Source organism: Marmota marmota, unplaced genomic scaffold, assembly GCF_001458135.2.
Source record: "Marmota marmota marmota unplaced genomic scaffold, marMar, whole genome shotgun sequence".
Lineage (NCBI taxonomy): Eukaryota > Metazoa > Chordata > Mammalia > Rodentia > Sciuridae > Marmota > Marmota marmota.
Window position 1 is genome coordinate 37,512,334 of NW_026000082.1, and position 18,955 is coordinate 37,531,288.

The 18,955-nt window shown below is 49.7% G+C and overlaps 1 protein-coding gene across 1 annotated transcript in view; it reads left to right on the forward strand.

The window, feature by feature from the left end:
- The first annotated feature begins 9 nt into the window (after positions 1 to 9).
- Positions 10 to 18,955, forward strand: part of Asap3 (ArfGAP with SH3 domain, ankyrin repeat and PH domain 3) — a 43,243-nt gene continuing 24,297 nt past the window's right edge. The window contains 2 exon segments of the mRNA XM_015485535.2: positions 10 to 183; positions 185 to 256. Coding sequence (XP_015341021.1) covers positions 127 to 183; positions 185 to 256 — 129 coding nt within the window. The 5' untranslated portion in view covers positions 10 to 126.

Consider the following 18,955-nt stretch of genomic DNA (forward strand, 5'->3'; position numbering starts at 1 on the left):
GGGGGGCCGGGGTAAGCCGGAGGTCCGGACTGGGCCCGCGGCGGCTTGGTGAGGCTGGCCCAACGCGGTGAGCGTAGCGCCCCCGCGTCCGCTCGGCAGCCCCGGTGCCCCCGACCAGCGCCCGCCATGCCTGAGCAGCTCAGCGTCGCCGAGTTCCTGGCCATCACCGCAGAGGACCTCAGCGTCCCCGGCTGGGGCCGCCGCCTTCGCCGCCAAGATGCCCCGATGCCGGGGGGCGGCGCTGGCGCGGGAGGAGGTGAGGCGCCCGAGGCGGGAGGGGGCTGAGGTTGTGCGGGGCCTGGCCTTGACCTTCACAGGCGCGCTGGGAGCTGCGATGGTCTTCCGCTGGGCCCCAGAAACCCGCCCCATTCCTAGATCTGTGGGAACCCAGCACATCTCAAACATCTGCGTCCTCACCGTCGAGGCGGGGGAGGGCCCGAGGGACTGTCCGTGAGGGGGCTCGAGGTCACTTCGATGACAGACTCCACATGTCGGGGCACATGCCCCAGATGCTCTGGGAGATCTGCCCGGTCAGATGTGTGTTTGCTCAGCGCCTTAAGCTCTGTGTTTTCATCTTCGGAGCCTCACAAATGTGCCCCCCACCTCCAAGTCACTCCCCAGTTGAAGAGCAGGCTCCCCGCCACATTATCTGACTTCTCTGGGCTGCAGGGAGTTCACCCTACCCTCTGCTGCTCGTTCTGAGACTTGGCCCGCCTTGTGGAATGAATGCGGATGGGAAGGCGCCAGGAGCCGGGGTTCACCTTGGCCGGGCTGTTGGCAAGTTTATAGGCTCCTCTCCCCTCCCCTCTCCTCTTTGTCTTTCCTCGCAAAGCGTCCCAGGCCTTTTCTTTGCCCTTGCAGGCTGCCCCACCCCATTCCCATGTTCACTGGAGTTCATTCCTCTTCTCCGAACTTATTGCAGCTTTCCCTGGCTCCTCTGCAGGGAATAGTCTAGGGCAGACACCCTGTGGCTTTGGGCCAACAGAATGTGATTGTACAGCTCCTCTCCAGAGAGTGCCCTGAATTGGGGTGGCATTTGTGGATCTCATCTCTAGTCTTGCATCCTTCACCATAAGTGTGCTGGGCATCTACTCTGTGACAGAACAAAGCTCCATAGTTATAGTACTCTGAGCCAGTGTCTTGGTAAACCTTCTCTCCCCTGGCCAGCTGACCCTCCATCTGCAAGTCTGTTTGTCTCCCTTCTAAAGGATAGTAGAGAATTGTACAAAGGGAATTGACTTTGGGGAGGCAGAGCAGTGTTCAGAGTCTGGCTATGAATTTTTTCATCTGGGTGAGCTTGGCCATGTGACCTATTCTGTCATCTGTAAAATGGGGATAAGAATGTTCACCTCTCAGAGTTTGGTATTATGTGAAGCAATGTGTGTAAAGCATGCATCTTTTATTTATTTATTTATTAGTTCTAATTAGTTATGTATGACATTAGAAAGCTCTTTGATTCATTGTACACAAATGGAGCAGAATTTTTCATTCTCTAGTTGTGCATTAGAGTCACAACATTCATGCAGTTATACACTACCTAGGGTAATGATGTCCGTCTCATTCCGCCATTAAAGCATGCATCTTGATACATGGAATGATTATCAATCGATTGCCAGGTTAATTGACAGACCTCTTTTGATGGTGGTGATTGAGTCTCTTGACTCTTGAACATAGTAGGAGTGCATGTTTTAAAGAAAATAAGCAACCAGTGAGGTTTGGATCCTTTCCTTGAGCAGATTCAGTAGTTTAGAGTCTGCTGCCCAGGAATGTATGTATTTTATTGGGAGGCTCACGGGGGAGTGCTGCCGCCCAGCGTTGTCTTGAGGAGCGCTCCCTGAGGGGTGTCATTGTAGCCTTGCATTTTATGACCAGGTAGAGTTAAGTGCCATGGGAATCTTTAGGACTCTCACAGCTCACCTTCCTCTCCAGGTTGTTCATTAAAGCAGAAGGAGCTGCACGGTGGACCCTTTCCTGTGGAGAGAAACGTCTATTTATGCCTATGCACATCTGGCCTTGACTGGCATTGTGCATATGAGCACTTTGTGTTTGGGGAGGGAGGTCTTAGAACAGGTCTGGAAGCCCAGAAAACTCTGGTCAGGATTCAGCTTTGTCCCAGTTTAGGCTGGATAAAACCCAGCCTCCTTTACCTTTGGATCTTTGGTTGGTGCATGCAAGGGCTCATTTTTTGTAACAGAAAGTCTTGGGCACCTAAACACATCTTTTCTCTTTAGCCTTTCAGTGCCCCCAAAAGTTAAGGGTCTGACCTTTGGATTAGACTTTCCTGAGGTTTCCTGATTGTTTTTGCATTTGCATGTATGTGTTGTTATTATATTGTGCTTACATGTGGTCTGATGCTGCAAAACCACCCCTCCCAGTTCTGGGCATAACTAACTCACTCCCAGGCTTGAAGTTCCATGTGGCTGAATCAAAATGAAACTGATTCTTAAATCAAGTCTCCCAATTTCATTTGGTTTCCTGTAAGTAACAGGGACCCTGCCCTAGGACTTGCTGCTCTTTTTGGCAGCACTGTTGGAAAGGACCCTGGGCAGGTCACAGAAAACTAGAATGTCTGAGCTGAGGGACGCTTTAATACAGAAATCAGCTGGGAATTCCCTCATTTAAGATGGAGAAACTGAGATCCAGAGAGGGCGAGAAACTGTCCAAGCTCTCAATGGCTGGGTAGTGAGAGAACTAGCATTTCTTCCTTAGTGTTCCAAGCCCTGCTCTTTTTCTCTTCTAAGGTCCACCTGTCTGTCCTCCCTAAATGTAACTTCTCTGAACCTCAGTTATTTCATTCTTTAAATGGGTCTCATTAATCCCTCCCTGCTTACCTCTCTGGGTTGTTAAAGTTTTTTGTTTTTAAATCATGAAGCACTGCACAAAGTAAGAGAGTCTTAAAGATAGTAAGTTAGCCAGTTTCTTCCTGTCCTGGGCCCCTTTACAGCCACATACCATTGATACACTATCACAAGTGAGAATGGGCCCAGGGAGATTAGGCAGTTGCCCTTTGTCGCGTAGCGGGTCTGTCTGACTGCTGTGCTTTCTCTGGTTCTCCAGGCCATCTCTGTGTTGGCACCAAGGATATAAAGATGCTACTTTTGGTTGACTAACTGGTTGGGACATGCACCCCATCTTAGGGAGATTAGTAGGAATGCCAGGAGTCTGTCCTGAGTTCTCAAAGAAAGGTACAGTCAGTGCCATAAGAGTCTAGCGGGGCAGGAGAGGGAGAGAGCCTGTGAGGACTAGTGCAGCCAGGGAGAGCTTCCTGGAGGAAGCAGCACTTCCAGGCTGGATGGCTGAACTGTGGTTAATGAAGAACACAGTGAGTGAGTTCAGAGGCTGTTGGGAAGAGGGCCTATCAGGAACCCCATAAGCCATGTTGACTGTACTCTCCCCAGAGGAGAGCACCGGCTCCTGATTATGTCCTCATAGCAAACAGATTATTGGTGGGAAGGGAAGTGGTTAGAGGGATATTTACCTAGATCAATATCATATCTTATGTTTTAAATTTCTTGTCTTATAATGCACATTTTAAGTTTATCTTTGATTTTTGCTTCTTTGAATCTGGATTTAGAAAGGATTTCGTTCTTAAGTTTTAATATTCTCATGATTTTACAGTTTGCTTCAAAATACATCTATATTTGTTATAATGTAAAAATTATGTGACCCTAGAGATTGCTTAAAAGAAATATAAACTCTCTGAGGCTTGTTTCTGTTGAAGGGAAATGAGTTTTAAGGACTTAGAGGTGCCTGGAGGAACTGGGGAGCAGCGGGTCTGGCCTGGAGCCCCAGGAGCTGAGGCAGCTCTGTCTTTGCTTTTGCTCCCTTATCATCAGACAGGCCCCGTGATCACGTGATCTCACGGGTCCGGTGTCTAAAGGTAACCAAGCCAGTCTCGTGTCCCACTTCTGAGTTCCTGGCAGGGGCTGACAGCCCAGCCCAGCGTCTGGATTTGTCCCAGAAGCTGGGTCTCCACCCCTGTTTCATCAGCCGAGGTCATGGAGGAACAGACACAGCAGGGTAAACATGGCCACCGAGACCTGCCATGTAGGAGGGGAGCATTTGTCAGAGAAGAAGGGTGGGGCCTGGACAGCCCCACAAGGTCCATGGAGCTCCTCTCTGCAGGGCATCTTCCTGGTTCCGGGGAGGGGCACTGTGCCCATTCTGTTGTGTACCTCCCTAGTTCAGAGCAGGGGTGTAGATGAATCCCAGTTTGGAGAACTGAGACTTAGGAGTAAAAGGTGGACTGGGTTACAGTGCTAGGAGGGTGCAGCAAGACTTAGAGGGCTTGAATGCCAGGCAGGCTTAGAGACTTTTGCTGGGCAGTGGGAACCAGCAAACTCAGTCATGTCACCCAAGAAATGGATGAGGCTGGCTCAGGGCCACAGCGGCACTGGGGCTCAGCCCTATAGAAGACATATGCTCAGTGAAAGATGCAGTTGCTGTCCTTAGCTTACAGTCTTCTGGGGAGGACGGACCAGAGCTGGGAAATACAGCAGGATTGTGCCTTATGCTCTCTTTAAACTTTGGTCCCAGGTCCTTATCTCTTCACCAGCCAGCCTCCCTCTCCAGGACATCTTGTCTACACCCCTGGTTCAGTCACCTCACGACTGCCTAAGCCCTCTTTGGTGTCCCCTTTCCAGAGATGGTCCCTCCCTGTACCCCATTGCACAAGCTGGAAGCCTCACGCCACCACTCGCGCCTCTTGCCCGGGTCTCAGTTCTACCTTGGAGCACCTCTGCAGTCAGCCGCCTTTTCTATTGTCCCATCCCTCGTCCACGGCCTGCCATCTCCTGGAACAAGGCGGCGGCCTCCTCATTGGTCTGACTTCTTTTACCCCAGTCAGTTTCTGCAGTAGCTCTGCACCGCTCTCCTTGGCAGCACACATTATAGATGTGTGTGTATTTTACTAAACTTCAAGTTTTTGATAGATTTTTAGTTCCAAGAGGCTAGAATCTAATCTCACTGTTGTGTTCCCAGCATTTTCTATTTGTATTTTTGGTAGTGCTGGGGATGGAACCCAGGCGTTATATGGTGCTTTGCCGTAGCACCATAGTAGATGCTTAGAAAGTATTGTTTGAATAACAAATAAGTAAAAGAAAAAAGCTAAAAAGGAGTACGCATAGGAAACAATGGTGTGGGGGAGCCCAGATGGAGGCAGTTGCTTAAGCAAAGGCTCCGAGGCTGAAAGACCCTGAAGTACACGTGACACGGTAAAGGAGGGCAGAGGGGCAGAAGCCTAGTGATGAGCAAATGGAAGAGTGACGGCAGATGAGTTTGGGAAGGTGGGCGGGGCTGGTCATAGGTAAACTTGTAGGCCCTGCTAGGGAATTTGGATTTTACGTCCTTATTCAGGCAAGTAACATAATCCAGTGTGTGGAGGCTACATTGGAGGGGGCAGGAGAAGACCCAAGCAGTCTAAGGCAGTTGTTCAGGGAAGAGATGGGGGTAGTGTAGATGGGGTTGTGATTGGTGGAGGAGAAGAGAAGTAGTGGACAGATTATAGAATGTTGCTTTTTTTTTTGGATCAAGGATTGAGCCCCCGGCATTTAACTGTTGAGCCACACCTCCAACCCTTTTTATTTTTTATTTTGAGACAAGGTCTTGCTGAGTTGCTTAGGGCCTTGCTAAATTGCTGAGGCTGGCCTTGAAACTGATCCTCCTGTCTCCACCTCTAGAGCCACTGGCATTATAGGTGTGTGCCACTGCCTTCGGCTCATAGAAGTAATAACACCAAGATTTGCTGGTAGAATACATGTGGGGAATGGTTCCCAAATTTCTTTCTTCCTGTCCTTTTTTTGGTGCAGAGGATCCTACCCCACAGCCCTCGGCATGCTAGGTTAAGTGCTCTACCACTGAGCTTCATTACCATCCTGGTTCCCAAATCTCTGATGGAAGAGTACCATGTTCTAAGAAGGGAAAATCTGGGAGGGGACCCAGGTTTGGGAGAAGGAATTCTGTGTGTACATCTTATGGGTCTTGAGACAACCAGGTGAAATATCAAGAAAGCAGTTGGAGATGAGAGTCTGGAGCTCAAATCACACCACCAGCCAGTTTGGCAGGTCACTGGTGCCACATAATAAATGCCACAGCTTGTAGTGCCACTGTCCTCTGGATATTGGGCGCTATCACTGCTGTTGCCACCGGCATTAAAATGAATCTTCCAACTATCTCTGCTTCTGATTCAGAGTCTGCAGTGAGGGCCTCTGATTAATTGAGCCTAGGTGCAAGGGAGGCTGGGAAGCAAGAGTTTGATCTTTTCAGCTTTTGGAGGAGGCAAGGTCTTCTAAGATTTGTGCAGCAAATAATTCCTCAGCCATGGGAAGGAGGTTCAGAGGCGGGACTAGCAAAGATGACAGTGTCTTTGGGGGTTGAATTCAGGGCTTCTCTACCACTGAGCCACATCCCTGGCCCTTTTTATTTTTTGAGACAGGGTCTTGCTAAGTTGCCCAGGTCAGCCTCACACTTGCCATCTTCCTGCCTCAGCCTTGTGATTACTGGCTTTACAGGAGTGTGCCACCGTGCCCGATGTCTTTGCCAGGGGTTTGCCAGCTTGTGGGGTGTCTGGGAATCTGCCTTTAAACCAGCCTCCCAGGAGGTCCCAGGCAAGGGAGGTGAGCCACACTGTGCCTTGTGTTGGCTGATGTCAAAGCTGTGGAAATGGAGACGATCACCTGGGAGGAATGAAGAGGGCCCAGGCTCAAGCTCTGGAAGCCCTGGCGTAGAGAGGTGGGGCAGAGGCGTTGGCGAAGGAGACTCGGAAGGAGCTGCCAGGCAGGAAGGAAATCAAGAGAGTGCAGCGCCTTAAGGTCAGGTGTCCCAGGTGTCCTGCTGCCTGCATGCTCCCAGGTAAAACAAGAAAATGACAGATATGACCCCTAGCTTTGGCAACATGGAGGTCGTTGGTCACCTGCCTGGACTGGTTCGTGGAGGACAGATGAGAGATCAGAGAATGAAAGCAAAGTCTTGGGGTGGAGCTAGGGACCTGGGCCAAGAGGGTTTTCCAGCTGAGCTTGGAACTCCACTCAGCTGAGCTCAGGGTTTGAATTTCTATTGGCTGTGTGACCTCGGGAAAATAACTTAACTTTTCTGAATCTCAGTTTCCTGTCCCAGCTGCCACTGCATGGGCCTAAGGGTCTTCCAGAGTCATCAACCTTGAGCCAGAATCTCAAAATCTCCTCTTGTCACCACATTTCAGTCTTCTTGAGTTCTTACTTCCTTGCCTGCTGTCAATCTATTGCTGGCCACTGAGGTGACACAGGAAGAGCTGGGGACAGAAACTAGAACTTTAGGTGGGAGGAGAAGGAAAGTGCTTTCCCCAAAGGCAATTCAGTCATAGAGTTCTTTTTTTTAAATTTATTTTTTCATTAATTTTTTTTATATATGATAGTGGAATGCATTACAATTCATATTACACATAGCACAATTTTTCATATCTCTGGTTGTATACAAAATATATTCACACCAATTCATGCCTTCATTCACGTACTTTGGATAATGATGTCCATCATATTCCACCATCATTTCTAACCCCATACCCCTCCATTCCCCTCCCTCTCCTTTGCTCTATCTAGAGTTCCTCTAATCTTCCCATGCTCCCCCTCCCTACCCCAGAATGAATCAGCCTCCTTATTATCAGAGAAAACATTCAGCATTTGGTTTTTTGGGATTGGCTTACTTCACTTAGCATTATCTTCTCCAGCTCCATCCATTTACTTGCAAGTGCCATGATTTTATTCTCTTTTATTGCTGAGTAATATTCCATTGTGTATATATGCCACATTTTTTAATCCATTCATCTGCTGAAGGGTATCTAGGTTGGTTCCACAGTTTACCTATTGTGAATTGTGCTGCTATAAACATTGATGTGGCTGTGTTCCTGTAGTATGCTGTTTTCAAGTCCTTTGGGTATAGACCGAGGAGAGGGATAGCTGGGTCAAATGGTGGTTCCATTCCCAGTTTTCCAAGGAATCGCCATACTGCTTTCCATATTGGCTGCACCAATTTGCAGTCCCACCAGCAATGTATGAGTGTACCTTTTTCCCCACATCCTCGCCAGTACTTATTGTTGTTTGTCTTCATAATAGCTGCCATTCTGACTGGAGTGAGATGAAATCTTAGAGCAGTTTTGATTTGCATTTCTGTAATTGCTAGAGATGATGAGCAATTTTTCATATATTTCTTAATTGATTGTATATCCTCTTCTGAGAAGTGTCTGTTCAGGTCCTTGGCCCATTTATTGATTGGGTTATTTGTTTTTTTTTTTTTTTTGTGTTTAGCTTTCTGAGTTCTTTATATACCCTAGAGATTAGTGCTCTATCTGATGTGTGAGGGGTAAAAATTTGCTCCCCAGATGCAGGCTCTCTATTCACCTCACAGATTGTTTCTTTTGTTGAGAAGAAACTTTTTAGTTTAAATCCATCCCATTTATTGATTTTTGATATTAATTCTTGTGCTATAGGAGTCTTATTTAGGAAGCTGGGGTCTAATCCGACATGATGGAGAATAGGGCCTACTTTTTCTTCTATTAGAACCAGGGTCTCTGGTTTAATTCCTAGGTCCTTGATCCACTTTGAGTTGAGTTTTTTGCTTGGTGAGAGATAGGGGTCTAATTTCATTTTGTTGCGTATGGATTTCCGGTTTTCCCAGCACCATTTGTTGAAGAGGCTATCTTCTCTCCAATGTATGTTTTTGGTGCCTTTGTCTAATGTAAGATAACTGTAATTTTGTGGGTTAGTCAGTCATGGAGTTCTTAGGCAGATTTTTGAGAAGGTCCCTTCAGTGGGCCAAAGTGCATGAGTCATTGAGGCCCCCGAGGCACAGTGAGCTAGTGGCTCATCAGACCCTAGGGCAGGCCCCGGGGACCCTGGGGAGACCCTGAGTTGCCTCCCGTGGTTAGGTCACCAGAGGTGCTTTGGAAAGCTTGGGGGCTGACCTAGGAATAGCTGCTCAAGGTTCACTTATCTGAGCTGGTTGTAGGCCTTGGTGGAGTTTTGATGTACCTCAGATGCCTTATCTCCACCCCGACCTGCAGAATAATCCTGGGATGAGGCCTGGGCAAGTGGGTGGCTCAGAAAGTCCCCAGGTGACCCCAATGAGCAGCTGGGTGAAAGCATCAGCGGTGAGATATTGCGTGCCCATGTGAGATTGGTAACCCATTAAACCATATTTACAGAACAGCTGCCCTGTACAAAACCAGCTTCAGAGGGCAGGAGATCACCAGGCAAGGTCCCCATCTGGTAAGAGGGTTCTACTAGGGAAAAGAAGATTGACAGCCCACAGCACACAGGGAGGGGCATGGCCGAATTCTGTGGCTAGAGACTGGTAACTGAAGTCAGACAGTCCAGGGTTTGAACTGCTATTGTGACCTCAGGCAAATCACTTAACCTTTCTGAATCTCAGTTTCTCCATATGTGAGTTAGAAATGGTGAAAACTTTGTTATGTGTTTGTTTGAGGGTTTTCCATATCATAAAACCTGGCATATAACAGGTACTTAATGACTCTTTAAAATCCCTTTTTACTAAAACATAAGTAAACGTATACACAGGTCAGGAACTATACAGAGAAAAGGGAAGATAATTATAACAGGGGTGAGGCAATTTCCACGAGTGAGCACTAAAATTGTCCAGGTGGTCCTGGCAGAAGAATCTGCATGTCTTGGGATATTGGGGAATGAAAAGCTGAACTGGTTTGAATGAGACTGGATCTTCCCTCAGCTCTGCCCTTTGCCCTCTCCCATCTGTTGGCTTCTTCATCAAACATTTGCTGAGAGCTAACCCAGAGGTCCCCAGCTGCACATTGCAATCCTCTGGGCTGCTGCTTTTAGATGTTTTTTTTTTTTTTTTTTTCCCCTGTGGTACTGGAAATGGAACCCAGGGCCTCACACATGCTAGGCAAGCGCTCTACCACTGAGTTTTCTATTTATCCAGCCGTTTTTGGTTTTTGTTTTGAGGCAGGATCTTCCATATTGCCCAGGCTGGACTTGAACTTTCAATTCTCTTGCCTCAGAGTAGCTGAGATTACAGGTGTGCACCACCATGCTTGACTTTTTAGGTAAATTTCTTAAAAATTGAGATAAAATTCATCTAATATAAAATTTACCTTGTAACCATTTTAAAACATGCAATTTAGTGTTCTTTATTCTATTCACAATGCCACGCAATCATCACCACTGTCTGGTTCCAGAATGCTTCCATCACCCCCTTTAGGAACCATGCAGTCCTCCTTCCCCTCCCCCAGCCCCTGCTACTTTCTGCCTCTGTGGATTTGCCTGTTTTGGACATTTCATATAAATGGGCTACTATATGTGGCCTTCTGTGTCTGAATTCTTTCAGTCAGCATAATGTTTTCCAAGTTCATCCATGTGGTCTGTTGCTTTTAAAAATGGGACTCACAAATACACCAGGCAGATTGTAAGCATTTTCTGGTCATGAACGCATGTGCTCCCACAGGAGGACACTTTTAAGACACGGAAGGGTGAGGTAGCCTAGTCGGCAGGGTACCAGATGGGACGTAGGTGCCCTGGAAGTTATTCATTGACATCTGAAGTTCGCAGGCTCCATATTTGTTTTTGCTAAATCTGGCAACTACTAGCAGTAAGTAGCAGGGCCAGGTTTTGGACTTGGGCCGTTGGCCCTGGAGCTGTGCTTTGCTGGTCACTCCACTGGCGATGCCTGGCTCCTGCCCCGCCAGGGCCTCCAGCTTAACAGGTCCCAGTGAGGCCCTGGCATCCTCCCCCCAACCCCAGCACTCCAGGTGATTCCCTGGGGCAGCCCGGGACAGAGAAGGCACCTGCTGGGCAGGAATAGCTGCTCTGGAGCCCTTCTATGTGCTGTGCACTTGGACAGGTACTGAGATGCCTACTGATCTCGGTCCTGTGGGATCACTCTCATTGTCCCATTTGACAGGGAGAAACAGGCTCAGAGAAGCTTAGTCACTTGCCTCAGGTCATACAGATAAGAGTATTGGGACCAGAATTTGGACTCAGAGCAGTGTGGGCTGGAAGCTGGAGTTCTGAAATCCTGCTGCCTTTTCTCTGTTCCCAGAAGGTCTTGCTAATATTCATCCATTTAAATGCTCATTCATTCTACAAATGTATACGTACACCCCTGTCTTGAACCCTGTGTTGGGTGCTACAGACCCCAAGCCGGATTGGGCAATCCTACCCTTTTAGAGTTTTCAGCCCCACTGAGCTTGGGCTTGTGGTAAATAGGACTTTGAGTGCTCTGATAAAGACCAAAAGCAGCCAGGTACAGAGGTGCAGCCTGTTATCCTAGTGACTTGGGAGGCTGAGGCAGGAGGGTCCCAAGTTTGAGGCCAGCCTGGGCAATTTAGCAAGACCCTGTCTCAAAATAAAAAAAAAAAAAAAAACGGCTGGAAGTGAAGCTCAGTGGTAGACTGCCCCTGGATTTCGTCCCTAGTACCCAAAAGAAAAATCCTGTAGCAGGCGCAGGATGGCATGAAGAGAGGTGGTTGTGTTGTGATGAGAGGCCAAGGTAAGCTGAGTCAGGAAAGATGAAGTGTTAACTGGACGAAGGGAAAAGAGGCCCCCCCAGGCAAAGGGAGCTGAGTGAGCGGAGGTCTGGTGGCTGGACCCGTTGTTGGCACAGTGAGGAAACTGCCAGGAGTTCCAGAGGCTGGTGTGGAAGGACAGTGGTGAAGAGAGAGCAAGGCCAGGGTACGGGGGGCTGGTCCTGGCCAACAAGGGAGACCAGCGGGCACGAGGTGCTGGACCCTCTGCTGCTCTGTCCGAACCGGCCGCCAGGCGCTTTCCCCAGGCTGGGAGGACTTCAGGGCTCGCGGCCAGAGGTCAGGGGGAATCTCCGGGAATCTTGAGCAAAGTTCTTGCTCTCTTAGCTCATCCCTGCCGAGCAGTCTCCCGAGGAAAATCCCAGCCAGGAAACTTGGGGTTTGCAGAGGCCCCAGCACAGCCGAGGGTGTGGCTCCCTTCCTGCAGCCCCTTCCTCTCCCCTTCCCACCGCCTGCGCCGGGCAGCAGCCAGGCTGAGCTGGCCAGGCTGGACAGGGGCCCAGACTGGGAACGGTCTGCAGAGGCCCCACCGAGGGGCGCACGGCCAGGCACGGGCTCCAGCAGCGCAGGAAGGAAAACAGCGAGAGGCCGAGCGATCCTGAAATAATAAATGTCAGAGCTGGCAGGAGTCTTCCCTGCCACCGCCCAGCCTCTTCATACCGCCGAGAAGTTTCAAGGAGTCTAGAAGTTGGAGGCCCAGGCAGGGAAGGAGACTGGGCATGGTCACCCCACTGGGGATGGGGCAGAACTGGGGTGGCCCCAGGTCCTGGCTCCTAGGCTTTGCCCTGTGGCCGGCCACCCATGGGCCATGCCAGGCGGGCTGGGCCAGGTCACCTCTGTAAGGAGAGGCAGAGGGGCAGCTGGGAAGAGCCCTCCTGTCCTCCAGCGCCTCCTTCTGTCTGCCCCAGCTGAAGCTCTGGTGCTGTCCTGGTGGGCGCCATCTGCAGATTCCACTCCAGCCACCATTAGAGCGGCCTCACAGGGCACGAGGAACCTCAGCTCTGAGTCCCAGAAAGCCAACTGCGGTACAGAAAGAAGGAATTACCCAGAGGCACACGGAGGGGCTAATGGCTGAGACAAGCTCCTTGCTCCCACCACCTCCCAGTACAGGGCTCTTTGAGGGCTTGCGCAGTCTGGGAGCCATTCCCCTAAAGCACTTCTGCACCCCTCTGTAGAGAAAAGATTGTTATCTTCACAGCGTCCTTGTGGAGATGACTGGGGCTCAGAGGGGGGTTTTGCTGTAGTGTGGTAGTTAGGGAGGGCTCTGGAGGCCAGGGCTCTGCACTTCCTCAAGCCTGCTGCATGACCTTGAACGGGTTGCTGGGCCTACCCCAGCCTGCTTTCCTCCTCTGTAAAGCGGGGAGATAATGAGTGCTTCACGAGGCTGTTGGAGGGATAGCTAGACAGTGACTACACAGTGCCTGCCCCAAAGCCCACGCGCAGGAAGTGGGGCAGCGGGCGCACTTCATGTTAGTGATAGACTCGCCCTGGGAGCTTGGAATCCGAGTCCTTTCTGTTGGGTAATCTGCTTCGGCCAGGGCCAACCTGTGTTCCTCAGTCAACCTGTTGTGCCCTGGGGACGGGACTGCACTCCCTGTCTCCTGCCTGGTCATGAGTCTACAGCTGAGCCCAGAGCTGAGTTTTCCACCATGCGAATCTGTCAGTCACTCCTCTTGTTCGGCGTCCTTCACTTGTAGGATAAAACCTCAGGGTCTGGTTCAAAGCATGGTCCCTGGGGGCCAGGCTGCCTGGGCACATGCCCTACTTCCCTGGGCCTTGGTTTTCTCATCTGTGAAACTCTTGGGGTTTCTGAAAAGATGATATAAAAGCGCAGAGTGGGTCCAGTGCTGGGGGTAAAGCGGACACCAGCTCGCGTGCACTTCGTCCGCTGTCCCAGCCGGTCGTCTCCGGGGCCACTTGGCTCTGGTCATTACTGCGCACATCCCGCTGGCCTCCTAAGGTTCAGCTCCTGCAGGCCTCTGGCTGCTGTCCAGCTGTTCTGAGGGCTTCTGTCCTGGGGACTTGGCCCCTGCTCCCATGTGCCCCCTTCCCTGTCCTGCTGTACTCCACCAGTGTTGCCTCTTTTTTCCTCAGCACTGAAGAAGCATCTCTTCACCTTCGGGGAGCGCGCTGCTCCCGGCTTCTCTGCCGCCCCAGGTCTGCCAAGGCCCCCTCCAACCTTAGCACGCTGCTCGTCTGCATTCTCTCTCCCCAAGCACCCACAGGGCCCACAGGACAGCCAGGCACTCTGCATGTGTGCACCTACTATGTGCCCATGTCTCTGTTCAAGGCTTTACCCCTGGGCCTCACTAAGATGGAGGGGCAGATCTGCAGATTTGAGATTCTGTGCTTGACAGATGTTAAGGGGCCCTGGGTCACCTCGAAGGAACGGAGCTGAGGCAGGTTGCCCTGGAGGATGGGATGCTTGCAAAGACTTCCCATCTCACCCAGTAGGGGCCCTGTGGGGCTCCCTGTCTTCTCTGGCTCTGGTGGTTGTGTGAGTGTGAAGATAAGAGTGTGACACCCACAGAGCGGCTTATGCTTCCGTGGGTGTGGCCACGAACACCCCCAGTTTCCATGAGGCCCCTTCAGTGGGCGTGACTGCAGCTGCAGCGACTGACTGTGGTGTCCATCCTGCAGGTGGGAGGTGGGAGTATGCAGCCCCGAGCAGCTGGCACTCACCCGGGGTCGTGGAGCTAGGAGCGGGACTCGGCCTGCACTGCTCATCTGTGCTCTTCCTGCACATGTCCCCTGCAGTTGGGCTTTGTGGCTGCCTTTAGCCAGCAGGTCAGTCAGCAGCTGCTGCCTGGCCCTTCCCCCTCCCCTGGAGGAGCTGTCCTGGGCCCTGGGCCCTCTGGCCTCCCTTAGACCAAATTTTCCCAAGCCCACTTTTCCATCCCCTGGCTCCTGTTGACAGAGCCCATCCGTGGATAGAAAGGGGACCCGTCCACTCTACGGTACTAAGGTTGCAAAGCGAGGGTCACATAACTTCACGCAGACCTTCCCAGCTGTCCTGAGTATGAGACCCCTTTGTCTGTTTTTGTTTTTGTCTTGGGTACTGGGGTGCTTTACCACTGACTGCATCCCTAGTTCTTTTTATTTTTTTATTTTGAGAAAGGGTAAGTTGCTTAGAGCCTCTAAGTTGCCCGGGCTGACCTCCAACTCTCAATCCTCCTGCCTCAGTCTTCTGTATTGCAGGTGGGCGCTACTGGATTTGGTCCCTTTGTCCTGTTTTATTAATTTTTGTTGTAGAAGATATTTTTAATTATTATTTTTTAATATCTTTATTTGTTTACTTTTATGTGGTGCTGAGGATTGAACCCAGGGCCTCACGCATGCGAGGCAAGTCCTCTACCACTGAGCCACAACCCCAGCCCTGTAGAAGTTTTTAAACATACATAAAAGCCTCAACATTATCAATACTTTGTCAATCTTTTTTTTTTAAAGAGAGAGAATTTTTTAATATTTTTTTTTTTTTTTAGTTTTCGGCGGACACAACATCTTTGTTTGTATGTGGTGCTGAGGATCGAACCCGGGCCACACGCATGCCAGGCGAGCGTGCTACTGCTTGAGCCACATCCCCAGCCCAATACTTTGTCAATCTTATGTTTTCACCCCCTAGCTCCCACTTTTTACTTTCATAGAGAATTCAAATTATTCGCAGAAAGAGAAGTGGAGGGTGAAGCCCATTTCCTCATCGCCCCAGCTGCTTCCCTGACTCTCATCTTATTTTGAAGCAAATCCCAAGCCTTAGATTGGTGCTGTCCTTCAGGAGTTCAACAGGTGTCTCTAAACAGTGAGGGCTCCTTTGTTTATAGACCATTATTGTTCTCAAAACATTAATAATAATCCCTACATCATTAGTCATAAGCTTTCAAATTTCTAGTTGTCTTATTATTATAACTTCTTTCATTGTTGTTGTTTTTTAAAAAACAGGATTCAGATAAGGTTCATGCTTGTCATGTGTTTTGGTTGGTTGGTTGGTAGGTAACCAGTGAACCACATACCAGCCCTATTTTCTTTTTTATTTTGAGATAGGGACTCACTAGGGCTGGCCTCCAACTCTTGATCTTCCTGCCTCAGCCTCCCAAGCCGCTGGGGTTATAGGCATGTGCCACGGTGCCTGGCTGCATTGTCACTTGTTGATGTGTCTTTTAAGTCTCAAATTCCCCCTCCTCCATCATTTTTTGGTTTTGTGGGGCTTTGTTTGTTTGTTGCAGTTCACTGGTTAGAGAGACCAGGCGGCCTGCAGTTTCACAGTCTGGTTGAGCTGTTGCTGCCTCCCAGGTGTGTTTAACAAGTCTCTCCACCTGCACTTCCTGTAAATTAGTAACTGGATCTAGAAATAAGAAGCCTCATTTTTTTTTTTTTTTGCACTGCATGTATTATTTACTAAATGTCTTAAGTGTAACTTGGTTTGCTCGTTGGTCACACTTAATATGTAGCACACATGACTTAATCTTCTCTGTGGACATCAGTCAAAGATGAAAGGAGCTGGGTCCCCACCTCACAGGAGAGCTTTCACACATTGGCATTTCACTGACTTCCCCGGCGGTTGTACTGCTGGTATTGATTGATGGAGAAGTATGGGAAATGGCACAGCTAGCATGGATTCAAGAATGCTTTTAAGGTGTCCTGTGTCTTATTGATCATAACAGCTGCATGCATTTTTGGACTGTGGTTAAATAAATATGCGAGATCCTTTTCTATTTTTCCTTCTTTCCAGATCTTTGCCACTGAACATGAGGCTTTTAAAAAATTGGCCTATGATGCTCATGAGAAATGTGGCTTCAAAGGGCCCTGGCAGGGACTCCAGGGTCTGGACTGAGGCTGAGGAGCTAGGGAGTTGGAGTCTAACTCTTTGGGTCTCAGGTCTACCTCTTGCTGTGTGAGCTCAGGCAACTTTCTTCACCTCGCTGAGCCTCACTGACTGATCAGCCAAATGTAGACAGAAATGATGACTGCCTCCTTGGGTTGCTATGAGTCTTAAATGGTGGGTGTCAAACTTCCTTACAAACTGGAAAATCTTATTCAGGTTTTACTTGTATTCTTCCTTAGTTTATTTGCATTTCCAGTGAGACCTGGGGCAAGGAACTCATCTTAACCTTTGTTTTGCAGTCTGTAAAAGTCTGTGACATGAGAAGATCGTGTTGGATTATCTCTATTCTTATAAGGTCTCTCGAGGGGTATCATAATGTTCCAAAAGCAAAGATAAAAAAATTTTTCATTTCCTATACTAGTTCTGGTGTAGTTGGTAGAGGCTACCTGGAGAACCTTCTTAGCAGGATGATAAACCAAACCCAGGGTCACAGGGAAAAAGACTGTGATTGATTATTGATGGCTGTCATTGTCACGGGAGATGGCAAAGTGGTGCCTGTGCCCTATGTTACAATGGTCCAAAGGAGTGAATGTCTAATGGTGAAAACTTAATCTGCATCTCCCAAGGCCTTAGCACTAGTTGCTCTGCTCCCTTGGCTGAGTTGCCATGGTAACCACAGCTGGCTCTGAGAAACCACAGGAATGAAGAATGGGTCCTATTGATGCGTCCTGACCCAGGAGGGGGGCATGCAGAAGGCCCTCCAGGCAGGGCAGCTGGGCATGGCCTAGTGCTGCCATCTGTGGTCTTTTGCCTGTTGAGAGCACAAACCAAAGAGCCAGAGCCTGGTGTGTGTGTGTGTGTGTGCGCGCGTGCGTGCGTGCGTGCATTGGTTGATGGAGTGAGGGTACAAAGGGCAGTGCCAGCAGCTGGAATTCAGGTTGTGTCTTGGGCCAGCCAGGCTAGGCTGCCCAAAGGACTCCAGAGGGCTTTCCAAGTTCAGACATGTCCCTTACGCTCTGCGTTCACCCATCTTTGCCCAGCGCCTGCTCAGGTTTTTGCCCAGCCCTTGACTCAGCCTTGAAAGAAACCTGGTGGCCGTCGGTTTACTCCAGACTCTCTCGCACTGCAAGTTGGGGCGCTCACTCCTTCCAGGGTAGCTTTTACTTCCTTGAGAACATTCTCTGAGCTGGTTCTGTCTCCCTAACTTGTACCTCTCAGTCCTGGAAGCCTCTCCAGAGCCAACCTGAACTTCTGACTTTTTTCCTTTTCTATTCTGCAGGAGAGCCTCTGGAGGCAGTGTTCGTAGCCGGCTCAGCACTGCCAGGTGGTGGAGTTGGGATTGAGGTTCAGAGGCAATCAGGCAATCAGGTCCCAGGATCAAAGAAGCCGTGCCCCCTAACCTTTGTGGGGTGGCTAGCTGTGGAAAGAACATTGGTCCTGGGTTTGGCAGGTGCTGGGTTTAAATGGTGACTCTGCCGCTGTTTATCTCTGTGTGACCTAAACAGCTGCCTTCTTCTAGCACTTTCATGGTGGGTGGGCATGGTGATGCCCGCCTCAGAGCATGGCCAGGAGAGTGACCGGTAAGATGCGTGGCTCAGAGCAGTGTCTTGGGACGGGTAACCTCCTGCACTCAATGGCACCCTCTGCACCAGTGATCCCACATCTTGCTGGAGAGGATCACTGGGGTTTGGGCGCTATGTTTTATTAGCTCAAGGCAAGTTGAGTAATTCCTAAACCAAATTCAGTTTTGAAATAGAGAACATTTTTAGCTATCAAATGATAGATCTCCCCACCAGCCTGACCTGTGTCGAAACTATTCTCACCCCATTTCCTGAGTGGGGAAGCTGAGGTCTAGAGAGGTCCCCTGACAGCTACCTGATGGAGCTGCAGTGCCAATAACCTGGGTAGTTGGGGCCAGCTCCATATTTCTAGCAGTGGTGATGTCCAGCGTCCCTGCCAAGTGGAACTGGGACACCATTTTGAGAACCACTGGCTGTCGGGGGTTCCACGGCCCCACCTGAATCCGGAGGAGGCTGATTTATCCCCCCTAATTTGCCACTCTCGGGTGTGGGCGATGAGAGCTGTCTCCACGGAGCAGTGCACAAGCCACTGGAGACACACTCTGCCTTCCAAAGGCCTGGCCCTGCACGGCTCCGTGTTTGCAGACGACCCTCTCAGGGCTTCTGTGAATTGGGCAGAAAATAGATTTCTTCCCCCTTATTGTTTTTTTTTTTTTTAATATTTATTTATTTTAGTTTTAGGTGGACACAGTATCTTCATTTTATTTATATGTGGTGCTGAGGATCGAACCCAGTGCTTCACACATGCTAGGCGAGGCGAGCGCTCTACCCCTGAGCCACAACCACAGCCCCATTATTGTTTTATTTTTAAAAACCATTTTAAAGAAGAGAACTGACTATCCAGAGATCTTTGGGGGAGGGGCTGGAACTAGAATCTCAACCCCTTTAAGGAGCCCCCCTGGAGTTCTGGAAACCCCTCTGCTTTTCCCCAAATACCTTCCCTTTCCCCAGGCTACTGATGGAATTTCCTCCCTAAAACTATATTGTCTTAGCGCAGATCTTTTTTTTTTTTTTTTTTTTTTTTGG